This window comes from Canis aureus, chromosome 1, assembly GCF_053574225.1.
Source record: "Canis aureus isolate CA01 chromosome 1, VMU_Caureus_v.1.0, whole genome shotgun sequence".
Lineage (NCBI taxonomy): Eukaryota > Metazoa > Chordata > Mammalia > Carnivora > Canidae > Canis > Canis aureus.
This window is the reverse complement of record NC_135611.1, coordinates 27,362,584-27,376,564: the sequence shown is the minus strand read 5'-3', so window position 1 is coordinate 27,376,564 and position 13,981 is coordinate 27,362,584. Positions and strand designations below refer to the sequence as shown.

The window sequence follows — 13,981 nt, the reverse complement described above, 5'->3', positions numbered from 1 at the left end:
TTTCAGGGCTTTTAGCAATATAAAGAAAGATTTATTTTCGAAAGTAGCAAAACTTGTTTGAAAAAAATATATCTTTAAGTGAATTACTTTATAAATGTGACTATCAAAGTCAGTTATTCTATGAACTACATTTTACAACATATGGTACAAAAGATACACATTGATAGGCTCTTATTATCTATTTATATATTTATAATTACATATTGCACTTGGACCAGCAAGGCTCGCAGAGTCATTCACCGCAGAAGTTAATAAAGTTAAATAGATGGGAATCTTTGTAAGTACAATTGATCTCCTCAGGTTTGGAAACGAATCTCCTCGTCGCTGTAAAGTGTTCTCGCGGGGGGGTGGGGGAGAGGGGGGCAGGGAGAGGAACGTTGCGAGGGGGAAGCAGAGACAGAGAGCAAGGGAGGGCAGGGGTCGCCTTCCCGGGCGGGGCCCGCTCCCCCCCGGGAGCGCGCCTTTCCCAGACTCGCACCTCCAAGGTCAGGACGCTGTGGTTCCACATAAGCGGCTCGCGGTCACCACTTCTTTCAGGTCACTCTCGGGTTTCCCGGCCACCATAAAGGGCCACGTCTGCAGGAGAGAAGAGGGTGGAGGCGTAAGTGGTAAGTGGCCTTGGAGGCAGGGTGGTGGTGGGCTCCGAGCCTGAGACCAGAGGAGAGGGCGGGGGTGGGGTGGGGTGGGGGGCGGCCAGGCAGCGAGTTGGAGAGACCCACTATCTATCTCTGCAATTTGCTGGGTGTTCTAGGGCGCCCCGTGGATGAATAAAGAAAAAGCACGGTTGGTGCTTTGCTCCGGGTGGCGGAGCAAAGGGGTTCATCCTACGTTGTAAGAGAAACCCAAGAGAGGAGGCCCCTGGAAAGCTCACAGTGCCCGCGGCCGTGGCATCACGCGGAGGCAGCTGAGCCGAAGCAGGGAAGCCAAGAAGGACCTCGTGCGGGGTGGACACCCGGTTGGAGGCGAAGCGACTTTCGGGGCCCTCTTCTGAGGCCCTGGCTAGATTTCCCGGCCCTCTCGCTTTCATCCCCGTCTATTTTTCTCCTGCCAACTTTCATTTCCTCCCTGACAAACACGGGCTTTGACCACAGTTTCTAAATTTTAATCGCTGGCTCTTAAGGGGGTGGGGGGGATAATGCTAATAAAAGAATATACACGCATATTTTAAGATCATCTTCCTACTGGGCTGAGCGAACATCGCCTTTTCTCTTCCCTTCTCCGAGGTGTTTTATAATAAAGCTGTCTTAAATTTCTTGATTCGAAGATGAACGCAGCAGCAACTGTAAATGAAGTAATTGCTTTCATTTTAGTTCCAGATTTTAATAAACCATTTGCTCATTTTTTCGAAAAAGGAGAGACTTTTAACTTAAGAGGGAAAAATATTTACTAGGGCAAAACGTGGCTTTGCATCCCCTCCCCCCAATTCCTGAAACCAGTTTGAGTGAGAAGACAATTCAAAGCTTCAAACCTCTCCTACCAGTGCTGGCCGATAAGACGACTTTTAAGAGGAAAATCTCTCATTCTTATCATATATAAACAAAGGTGCTAGTAAGTCGTGGTTGTTGTTTTTCTCTAGAGTCTGGAATTCTTAAAATTAAATCAAATAAAAAAGGAAGTGAACTGTACTTCTTACATAGCAAAATACATTTGAGAGAAAATTAGCCTCAATGAGAATTACTTTTTAAAACAAAATTTGAAAGACAGGCTGAATGGGCATTACATTTTAAGATAAAACGTAACACATTTTTAAATCTTCGATGAGGGTGACCTTAAATTATATTTTAATATCACTTATCACATTAATATTTGGGAGAATTTACCGATTTTTGCTGATATTTGCTAGAACTTCTGGGATTTAAAAATGTCAACCGACCCATAAGAGCAGCGCAGAATATTCAAGTAGCTGGGGACTTACATGACAATTATGGGGGCGTGAATCTGTCTATATCTAATGGTGCTAAATATGCCCGGGAAAGAAACAGAGTTGGGTGTTTTTATGTCCAAAAACGGGAAGGGGGGAATGGAATTCTCCTTCAGCTAAAAGAAGAACGGGATTAATAAAATGCCCTCTGGGCGCTCAGCAGTTTGCCTGACGGACCCCTCCTGTTTGCCAGCTCCGCGCACTTGCAAGCTCTTAATGGGGCTGCCACGTCCAACGCCGGCATAAATCATGGGCGCTCGGCGGCCTGCGGCGCAGGGAGCGCGGGCCCTCCCGCCGGGGTCCCCGGGGGCGCGCGGGGCGGCGGGGGCCCAGGGGCGCGCGCTCCCACGGGCTGCCGCGGCTGCGGGCGCGGGCGCGGGCGCGGGGCGGGGGCGCTCGGACGGCCTTACCAGGTTGACCGGGTGAATGTAACCGTTCTCGTACTTGTCGTTAGCCAGGATCTGCCTCAAGTGCGCGATGTAGCTGGACGCCAGCCGGAGCGTGTCCAGCTTGGAGAGCTTGGTGTCCGGGGGCACCCAGGGCAGGGTGGTCTTGAGCCTGGAGAAGGCCTTGCTCAGCACCCGCATCCGGGCCCGCTCGCGCGCGTTGGCCGCGTTGCGCTGGACCTGCTTCCCCTCCTGGCTGACGCCGCTCAAGGGGCTCTTCTTGGTGGGCGCTTTCCTCCTCTTGCCCAGGCCTCCGCGGCCCTTCTGGGGTGACCCCGCCTCGCAGTTGGAGCTCTCCTCGGTGCTCTCGTTGGAAGTCACAAACTCTTTGCTCGAGTCCATTTTCAGCCCGTCACAGTCCAGCATCTCCACCTCTTGAAGATCCTCCACATCGCTGAGGGAGCCAGTGGACATGTTTGGGGGCGAGAATGAGGGAGAGAGAGGCGAAAGGGAGAGCGCGCGCGCCAGCGAGCCCCTGGCCAGCGGGCCCCCGGGACTGGGGTGCGGAGCGGCCACCGCCGGTTGGGGACTGGAGCGGGGGTCTGGTTGAGCCTCACAGCCCTTTCCCCTTCGCGAGGTTGTGAGAAGGAACCGAGAGGGCTTCTTCGGGGAGGAACTCGGCTCTGTTTCCCCACCTCCGGAGTCGCGGCCGCAGAGGAGTGTGAGAGAGCGCTGAGGAATTTGGTGGACACTAGGAATTTATCTGGGGAATAGAGAGGCGGACCCTTGTAGCCCAGGGGAGGGGCCTGCTAGGCCCCAGCGGACTCTGAGACCCCTTTCACAACCGGAGGGAAACTCTTACGCACAGACCCCGATTTCCAACTTGTAATGTAAATCAACTCAACTGCAACTCCGAGCACCAGTTGCTTCTTCCACTTTAGCCAAGGAAGAGCGCGCCCCACCCACAGCCCCTCTCCAGGGCCATCTCCTAAGGCCCCTTTTCCTCTTAAGAGGTCATAGCTGCTGGTTTTTTAGGGCTTCAGAGAAATGACCGGATCCTTTTGCTCTTTGTGGGCCTACCGACCACAAATCTCACAAACATCCCCCTGTCCCCTCTTCCCGAAATTAAAACACCAAATAAAACCCAGACAGGGGTCAGCTCCCTCCTACCAATACCCCTAAGACTCTGTGGATTTACCTAGATATCGTCCTGCCTTAAGCGGGGTAAATTAACAAAACAAGCGCTTCACTGAATCTTTAGGGTGATGCAGAGAAAGTACCTAAACATCCATCTGCATCTGGCCGCTTTAAAAAAATATGAAGGCACTGCCTGTGTGTACACAAACATACTTGACCATCACACACCCACGTACAATACAGTTGAGTAGAATGGGGGGAGTGAATAATATGTGTGCGGAAAATATTTTGTTAATTGATCATCTTTTCTTCATAAAATTAAAACTTTCCCCAAAATGTCTTTCTAGAAATGCATTTAATAATGTCTTAAAACTCTTAGCTGCTCTCAGCCAGATGTTACCTTCCCTGAGACTTCTTGTTTTCTCCCTCCCAATGCCTTTGCCTCCTCCTTACTGCCTCTTTGCTACCTGGGTTCCCCCATGTGCATCTGGTATCACAGAACAGTAAGCAGTGTTGTCCCTTCAGGAAAGCCTTCCCCCCCCCCCCCCAACCTCCCAGTCTCTAACCCCAGCCTGGACCATCTTTCCTGAAGAATAAGAAAAATCTGGAGAGTAAGTGAAAAGCGAAGGGAACCAGAAAGCAAGAGATTGCGTAAAATCGATGAAATAAAATTGGAAAGACGGAATGCATGAATCTCTCTTAGGAATTCTTCTTCAGGTTTTCTTTCCTTGCAATTAGGCATCTGAGACCAGGGGCTGGAGCAAAGTATAAGGACAGCTTCTGAGCTTTTGGCTCGCGGTCTGTACCCCTCTCCTACATTAAGATATCATATCTCTAATCCTGGGCTCAGCTGGGAATTCACTAACCCCTAACGTTTTGTTTTGTTAGCAGGGTCTTGTTTGCTTTCCCCCATGCTGTAAACTAAACAGATTGTCAGCAAATCAGTCTTTATTAATGAATTAGTGAGAACCCCTCCCCATAATATCTTTGCCCAGGATCCAAAATTTGTTAATCACCAGTGTAGAGATTTATGAGCCCTCTTATTTTCTGTTGTTTGTGCAGGTGGAGATTTAAATGACCATATCCACCACTAAGATTTATTGTGAGAGTGATTGATGTTATAAACCAGGAACAGGACTCTTCCCACAGCAGGGATGACAGAAATATCAAGTTGAAGTTGCCTTTGTCCTCATGCACAACTGACCCGGTCCTACAACGCAGAAGAAGTATAATAATTTAATCTAAGATTTAAAACAGCATTAAGCGAACACCCAGCAGGCCTGTTAAACATTTCCCTACTGATTTCCAAACTAGCTTCTTTGATTTGTCCCTCCCTTTTCTTGGTCTTAGTAAGACGTGAAAGTTATTTTGAGGCTAAAAGAGCTATGTGAAAATAGGCATTGGCCAGCACTTTGTGAAACGTGTGTTTGTGTAGATACTGAGGTATTTGCAAAATAGCCACAATTTATTTATTTATTTATTTGGGTTCTGGAGTGGGATAATAATTAAGAATCAGAACTATGGCCTTACCACACAGATTTGCTTCTTGGGCACCTTTTTTTTTTTTTTTTTTTTTTTTTTTTTTTTTTTGTGGGAGGAGGGAGAGGGTCTTGTCTTGTTTTCTGTCACACCTCAGTTGGTAGGTTGCTCAGGCTGTTTTGCCGGACAGCAACAATCATAGAAATAATTATTGCCGAACAGATCTCTGCTGTCTGTTTTTTTCAAGGTCTGAAACATAGGAAGAGCAATTTCTGGAAGAAAGCAAAACCAGCTTCATGCCACAAATTGGTTTATGTACCTTGCAATTATTATTGGATTTTTTTTTTTTTTTTTTAGATAAGTGAAAATTAAGTCCACTTATATTGCGGTGATATATTTAGACTGGAAAAGGCTACTGGGTTGATAATGAACTTGGAGATTTGTGAACACTCTCCAAGGGATGCTTACCAGTTTGGGCTGTTATTTAGGTATCTTGATGTGAAGTCTTGAAGAAAGTAGATTAATATGAGTAATGCTTCCCCCAACCCGTGACATTTTGTGTGTATCCCTACTAATAAATGCTAAGGGACAAATGGTAGGAGAAATGCCTTATTGTTGGATTCTACTGAGAAAATCAGTTAGGCTGTAACTTAAGCTGTGCCAAATTCTCCCCAAATATAAACTATATTCTGTGAGAAGCGAAACACTTTTGGGAAGCTGAATTAACTCTTTCGATAACAGGAGAAATACTTTAAACATTCCTGTTTCAAAATACCACCTAGAAAATGCATGATTTGGAAGCATGAGGTCATTACTAAAAAGTTCTTGCCCTATTTTTAAGAGAGAGTTTATGCCCCAGAGACATCTGGCCAATTTGCTGCACACTTCTAACGATTTGTTTTGCAAGAAAGACTATCTTTGAAAGATTTCAGTGCTAAGGAAAATCTATCTCCAAAGGTTGTAAAATGAAGATTAGGTGTGGAATGTGTCCTTGAACTTAAATCCTGGTTTATCAACTGATAAATTTTCAGGAAGTTCAAATTTGATTCAGTTGTGCTTGGATGAAATAATTTGCTTCCTTTTTTTATGAGAAGGAAAACATCACAGGCTTCTTTCGAACTGATTTCATATGCCATCACATTCTGTTTCCCAGGAGAAGGGGGAGGGAATTATGTCTTCAAATTAAAATTTTAATTCTTTTCTCAGAATTTCCCCATTATCTGGCCCCATTATTTCCCCATTATTTGGCTAGGAAACCCACAGGCCGGCAAATTAGCAAAATTGCCAATTATCTTTTTTCCCCTTCACTTCTAATGAACACCTCCAGATGTGTTATTCTCTTTATTTGATGGTAACCACCACTTCAACAATGTCTGGACTTTCCATGCAAATCAGTGCCTCTTTTTCCATTCAACAAAATGATTACTGTACCCTTTGCTGCTAATTGATTGTTTTCCATCTCCTCATAAGCCTATTGAAATCTGATTCTATTTTTATTTTTATTTTTTTGCATTTCTTTTTTTTAAAGAGAGGGTAGGGGGTGTGGTGCGGGACAGGAGAGAATCTAAAGGTAGCTCTGTGCCCAGTGCAGAGCCTGTTGCAAGGCTCCAGCTGACAAACTTGACATCATGACCTGAGCAGAAATCAAGTGAGACCCTTAACTGCCTAAACCACCCAGGTGTCCCCCACCTTTTTTTTTTTTTTTTTTACATTTTTAACTTAATTTATAAAATGAGCATTATCTCCCCTTCTGTGTTCCAAATTTAATGGTGTTGGCCTGTCATATCAGCTAAAATGAGTAGAGCACTAGTGAGTGAGATTGGTGACTATCTAAGGAGGTCAATATAATGATGCAGGGTGTTGCTATTATTTTTACCTGGCAACAATTATGATTAGCAATATGAAGTCCTCTTCATATTCACTACCCACTCCACCCTTTCCACATTTTATTCAATTGGAAATGAATTGTAGCTCCAAACCCACAGCACTAAGATTTAAAGCTGGCAACAACAACAAAACAGTAAAATCCAAAGAAAACCCAATCTCATCGTGGCTTTTAGATCTAAGAAGCAACCTTGCATCCTACATGCCCCATAATGTGACTTTGAAGGCAGCCAACCTCATGCGCATGAAGGACAGAGTTTACCTTAAGAGGTAAGTGGTTTGAAGGAAACTTAGGCAGATAGTGAGAGGTAAAACTTTACAAACTCAATTTCTTGTCCTCCTAATACTAGAATAATTGTATCAGACCTACTTGATATCAGGAAAAAAAAGGGAGGAAACCCTGAACAACTGTCTAGTCAGGTACTAGGTGAGGATTTCTGCTTCTAGTCTCCTATCTTATGTAGAATTTCTCCTTTCTGTTGTCACTATTAAGGAAAGAGCTGCTATATGGAATGAAAATCTTAATAGAGATGTGTGCCAGAGGCTTTCCACCCTTAACAATGAAGTTTTAGAAAAACTTACTTGAAGAGGACTTATCTGTATCTAATATAAAACCTGAGAGCAAATCCTCCCAAATTCTCCAAAAAAGAAGAAATCTTGTAGATTACATGAAAGATACCTGTAAAGCACATATATGTTAAACACATTTATTGATGGCTATAAAACAGAGATGGGCCAACTTGCTGTCAACCTCCTTCCTGCCAAGTTAGGAGAAGATGTGCTCTAGAATCTAAGCCTATTTATGGTGATTATCTCCTTGTGATTATATCTTTGTATCAGGTGCTTTTAGGCTTGAGGAGAGAAGAGTCATGGAGTTTAAGATCGCAGGAGCAGCAACAAAGTCCTGAGACTGTGACTCCTGACTTTGGGAACATGAAATATTTCCAGGTGATATACTATTTTTAAATAGAGCCCTAAAGGAATAGATTGTCAGATTGGAAGGGCTGAGGCCAAGGAAGGCTTAAATGGCCAAGAATATTCTGTAGGTTCACGTAAGTCATCTACGGCAGTGTTGTCACTTGAACTTGTGTCCTGATTTGCCTTGTAATGCTCCTTCCACAAAGCCAGAGTGCTTTGAATTGTTTTCCCTATTCAAATAACAATGATATGTGTGAGAAAACTTATATTCTGTTATCTCCTGTAATAACTGAATCTTGAATTATGTAGAATGAGATATATTTGAGCCATTCCTGGGTATAATGCTTAGAACCCCATCTAAAGCTGTTTTAGTAATGTAAATTCCAGAATAACCTTGTTAAAATCTCATCTCTACTGTGAGGGTCCAATAGGCAGGCCAAGGGCCACTTATTCAATGAGCATATTAAATTTGCTCTCTTTTCTCCATCTTCTCTGCTAAACTCTGGTTCAAGTCATTAAAATCTCTTACTCAGATGACTATAAAAGTCTCCTAGAGGACCTCCCCCCACCCATTCATGCCCTTCTAAAATGCATTTCCAACAGAGTGGTCCAAGTTATTCTCCTGCTTAAAATCCCTTAAATCTTCCCATTGGGTTTGATATAAAGTCCAAATTCCTTGTCATGGCTGGCATGACTCTACTTTGCTTACCAAAGTAACCGCACTGGCCATGTCTGTGTCCCTCAATGACACTGCATCATTGCTTATCCCAGGACCTTTGTACTTATTCTTTCTGTTTGGATGCTTCTTTTGGGCTCTCTGCATGGTTGGTTCCTTATTTATCAAGTCTGAGCTCAAATGTCACTGTCCATCAAGAACTTCCCTGAGCATCCACTTAGGAATATTTTTGTCCCATAATCCCATTTTGCTTATTAGTAATAAATAATAGTAGCCAACGTTTACCAAATGTTTACCATGAATCAGACACTGTTGTAAACATTTTACAGATTAACCTGTTTAACTCTTACAACAACTTTGTGAGACAAGAACCTTACAGATAAGAAAACTGACGCTCAGAGAAATTAAGAAATGTGTTTCACTTAAAAAGTTGCTATTCCAGTTGTCTATTGCTGTATAATAACCCAGACTAGTGATTTAGGATATTTCTCTTATTTCTGTGGGTTGACCAGATTCGACTGGGTGGTTCTTACTTGGGGTGTCTCATGTTGTCTCAGCCAGAAGACATCTGGAGCTGGAGTCATCTGAAGTGTTGATTAGACTGAACATCAAAGATGACTTCTTTATCCACATGCCACGGTCTCAGTGTGGACAGCTAGAAGAGCTAGGGCCTCGCTGGGCCACTCTCTCTCTATAGCCTCTCCACAGGTCTTCCTCAGCCTGGCAATCTTATGTGGCTGAGCTTTTTCCCTGGTAACTGGCCTTCTGAGTGAATGTTCTACAAGACCCAGATGGAAGCTGAAACTGTTCTTATGTCCAACTTGGGAGGAGTCAGCATCATTTCTGCCTCATTCTGTTGGTCAAAATCAAGTCATGGGGCCTGCTCAGTGCCAAGGGGAGGTACCTATACAAGAATATGAATATTAGGAAGTATGTTTCATTGGCTGGAGCAGGAAGGGTTGTTGTTATCCCTGGAGGCTGGTTACCATAGTGAGTAAATGGCAAACCAAGATTTAAACACAATCTGAGTCTAGAGGCTTATTTTAAATAGCTAATACGTCCTGAAATTATTTTGTTTAGTTGTGTTTACTTTTTTATTGTCGGTGGACTCTCCTTCCTCCCTCGTCACTATCATGAAAGCTTTAGGAATACAGGAACTTTGTGTGCCTTGCTCAGTTTTGTGCTCAGAGCCTAGAGCAGAGCTGATATATGATATGCACTAAATACATAGTTGGCAAATGAATGAATGGATGGTCTAGACCAAAGCATTTGGAAAGTGTCCTGTAAACTGTAAGATATGTGTTAGAGAACTAACACAACTCCAAAAAATGATGGCTCAAACCACAAATTTATTTCTCTTTAATCTGTGCAGACCTAGGCAGGTGGTCCAAGGGTGCATGAGTGACAGCTCCAGAAAGACACACCAAGGGACTTGGGTCCCTTCTGTCTTGTTCCTCTGCCATCCCTAAGCAGAAGTGCCTCCTCATATATAGGTGACATCAGCTCACCTTTACTTTAACACTTCTCAGGGAGGGGAGAAAAAGCAAATAAAAGGCAAGTAGATTTCTTAAAATAAGATGTGGAAGTGACACCTATCATTTATGTTCCCATTATACTGGCCTCTTTAACTGGAAAAGAGAAAGTTTGGAAATACAGTCTCTACATATGCTCCCCTTGAATTCAGAATTAGTAAAATCCATTTTTAAATTTAATTTAATTAATTTATTCATGAGAGACACAGAGAGAGAGAGAGAGAGGCAGAGACATAGGCAGAGAGGGAAGCAGGTTCCATGTAGGGAGCCTGATGTGGAACTCGATCCTGGGACTCTAGGATCACGCCCTGAGCTGAAGGCAGATGCTCAACCACTGAGCCACCCAGGCATTTCTAGAGGAATCCATTTGTAAAAAGGAAATCCAATTCAGTCTCTGGCAGCATATTTGTAGCATAAAGGATAAGGTAACATATATGAAATAGTACATAGTTTGACTCTGGTAGAAATGCAGATCACAACTCTATGAAGTTTAAAATTAGTTCAGATCAAGTACTAATGGGTTTCAGTTTTTATTTGGAGCTCAGAAAAATATTTGACAACTTACCTTTGACTGCATATGCGAGAGCAATCATCAATGTGGGTCCTTCCAAATTAGTGAATTTCTACTTAGTAAATAGCTTTATAAAATTACTATTCTTGAGGATAGACCAGTGAAAAGTGTGCAGGTTGTTAAGGCTATTAGTAACAACAATTGGCCTTCACTAAAGCCCTCTAAATTGCTTGTTTAAGTTCTATCAATTTCATCATGTGGTGGCAAGGTTGAGAGTGGAAAACTTTTTTCTCTCTTTAAAAGCAAATTTTATTTTCTGACTTACTTTCAAGATATGATGACAGTTTACTGTTTTAACTGGAGATGCCATAGCAAACTTATGTTCTTATAGTTGGAAGCTTGAAGTCCAAGATCAGATTACCAGCATAGTTGGTGCCTGGTGAGAGTTCTCTTCCTGACTTGCAGATGGCTGTGTCCTCACATGGTCTTCCCTCTGATAATGTGCAATGAGAGAGATCTCTCTCTTTTCTTCTTATAAGACCACCAATCCTATTGAAACTACTCTAATGACATCATAATGTTAATTATCTCCTAAAAGTCTTACCTCCACATGAGTCACATTGAGGCTAGAGCTTCATAATATGAATTTGGCGGGGGAGGAGAGAGAACGCAAATCTGTCCATAGCATTTAACTTTAGAAATTGTAACTGGAAAAATGTGCGTTTTTAAATTCATTAGTATTTCCAACTTTTGAATTACTCAGGGTTAAGAAAAGATATGCCTAGAACTTTTGTGTCATTTGAGGGTTCACCGTATATCAATGTCATTATACCATTGTCAATGCTAGCAATAAGAATAACAAACTTCCAGCATTGTTTATCTTGGTTTTCTTTTTTGGAGAATCACTAGGAGGAAGAGCTTTAAATCCAGATTCATGGTCTATGACGAGGAGGAAGGTCATCTGATACTCATTCCTAAAATTTGCAAAGGGCAATCCTCCTAGAGAAAGTAGGACCATTCTTTAGTCAGAAGCTCTAAATCAACTCTAAAGAACCCATTAGTAGAAGAATCTAGGAATTCTTTATCTAGTGCCTTTGAGTCTACCACACAGCTCCCACACAGAAATAGACATGGGTTAGATCAATTCAGTAATAAAATTTGCCAAACGTTTTTGGGGGATTACTTATAGACAAAACAAACAGTGGATTAACTGCACTGGGGTCTTTTTAACTGGTCACTCTGACATATTTTAGATAAAGCTAGTATTATTTTCGGCTAGAATGTTAGGCAGATACTAAACTTCCCCTCACATGAATAAGTGAGTTCTTTTTTCTTTTAACCCAATTGCAGAATTGACCACAATGAGATAACCTGCCAAAGGAGGATAGAGTAAAACACTTCTCAAATGAATTTGGGTGGAAGAGTGAACTGAATGTGAAATGAACAATATAATGCTCATATCTGACTGAATTATAAAACATGAATGTCCTTAAAAGGATCATGATTTTTGTTCTTTTTATCCTTTTCTCTTAAGTCACTGTAACAGAGTAGGAAACTTTTGTACTGTGTATGAAGAGACCAGGTCCAACTTCTGCTTACACAACTAAGTAGTTGTGTGAACTCGAACAAGTCTCTTAGTTTAATTTCATTGGGTTTCAGTGTCCTGTTTAACATGAGGACAGCAGAGATAGACCTCATTTTGGGGTACATTAACTGAGATGATATATGTAAAGTGATTTAATTTAATTCTTAACATATAGTAAATCCTTATAAATATTGATGGTTGTTGTGATGGTGGATGTCATGATAATTTTTCCCTAAGGCTCTTTTTGACAGTAGCATTCTGGATTTTTTTTTTTTCATTTTCACTTTGGGATAGGGGTATAATCATGAGAGATAGAAGACTTTCAATAAGAATAACAACACACAACAAAGAAATACCTTCTCTAAAAACAAAGCCCTAAAAAGTGTGTGTGGTCAAGGGAGACGAATAATTTCAGTAAAATCTAGGATTCTCTTATCTTGGATGAGAAGCAGCTATGGTCTCAGTCATAAAATTAAAATTCTATTCATATTAAGTTAAGACTAATCTTTGGGGATCCCTGGGTGGCGCAGCGGTTTAGCGCCTGCCTTTGGCCCAGGGCGCGATCCTGGAGACCTGGGATTGAGTCCCACGTTGGGCTCCTGGTGCATGGAGCCTGCTTCTCCCTCTGCCTGTGTCTCTGCCTCTCTCTCTCTCACTGTGTGCCTATCATAAATAAATAAAATTAAAAAAAGAATTAAAAAAAAAACCTAATCTTTCCCTTCATTTTCTGGTGATTTGAAGGACTGTTTAATTAGTGATCATTTTCCTTCCCCAAATTAAATTTATTTAGTCCAGATCATGGTGTAATGTTTCTTTAGAGTCTCACAGCAAGTCAATTATATCACCAAGCATTTGACCCTAGAGATAAAAATCACAACTCTCTACTATGCAAGTAACTTTGTGTGTGTGTGTTTTTTAAAGCTATCATGGATGAGTAAATGTTAGATACAACAACTTTTATTTGGGATGGTCATTTATAAATTGATCCTGGAGAGACACCTGGGTGGCTCAGTAGTTGAGCATCTGCCTTCAGTTCAGGTTGAGATCCTGGGGTCCTGGGATCGAGTCCCACATCAGGCTCCCTGCATAGAGCCCGCCTCTCCCTCTGTCTATGTCTCTGCCTTCTCTCTCTGTGTGTCTCTCATGAATAAATAAATAAAATATTTTTTTTAAAATTAAATTGATCCTGGGTTAGCATCCCTTTTAAATTTCATGTGATTTTTAGGAATTGTTAAAATTCTATTAATTAATGATTTTCCCTTTTGTGTATGGGTACATTCTAAATAATTGCTTGGGTTTCTTACAAAAGAAAATGAACTATTTACAAAGAAGATGATCTGCTTCCTGTTTTTGGCTTTGAATTACCAACTTAAAAAATTGTAGATCTCAGTAAAACAAACAAAACAAAACAAACAACTTGTTCTCACCAAACAACTTAAATGGTCACAACCTAGAATCTTGGCCTCCAATTTCATTCTCATAGAGAAAGGCCAATGCCTTTAGCAGTCTTGTCTTTGGTATTCATGACTGATGAAAAAAATTTAGAGATTTTAAAGCACAAGACTTGTCCTTCATTTCCTAGGGCTGCTATAACCAATCACGACACATGGAATGACTTTCTGGAGTCAGAAATGTAACATCAAGATATTTATAAGGCCATGCTCCCTCTGAAGGCTCTAGAGAATATCCTTCCTTACATTTTCCAGCTTCTGGTGGCCCCAGGTGTTCCTTTACTTGTGGCTGCATTACTTTGCTCCCCATCTTTTTTTTTTTTTTTAAGATTTTATTTATTTGAGAATGAGAGAGAGAGAGAGAGAGTACAAGTGGGAAGCAGTGAGAAGGAGAAGGAGAAGCAGACTCCCTGCTGAACAAGGAGCCCCACACAGGGCTGGATCCCAGGATCCCAAGATCATGACCTGAGCTTTGAAGGCAGTTGCCAGGTACCCCTTTTG

General features: G+C 42.0%; 1 protein-coding gene across 1 annotated transcript; it reads right to left on the bottom strand.

The window, feature by feature from the left end:
- TCF21 (transcription factor 21) lies at positions 1-3,190 on the bottom strand. The gene is made up of 2 exons (XM_077893730.1): positions 2,332-3,190; positions 1-576 (listed from the first exon to the last, which is right to left on the bottom strand). Exons 1-2 carry the CDS (start codon positions 2,779-2,781, stop codon positions 487-489), a joined length of 540 nt encoding a protein of 179 aa, XP_077749856.1. The 5' UTR covers positions 2,782-3,190; the 3' UTR covers positions 1-486.
- Positions 3,191-13,981: the final 10,791 nt, after the last annotated feature.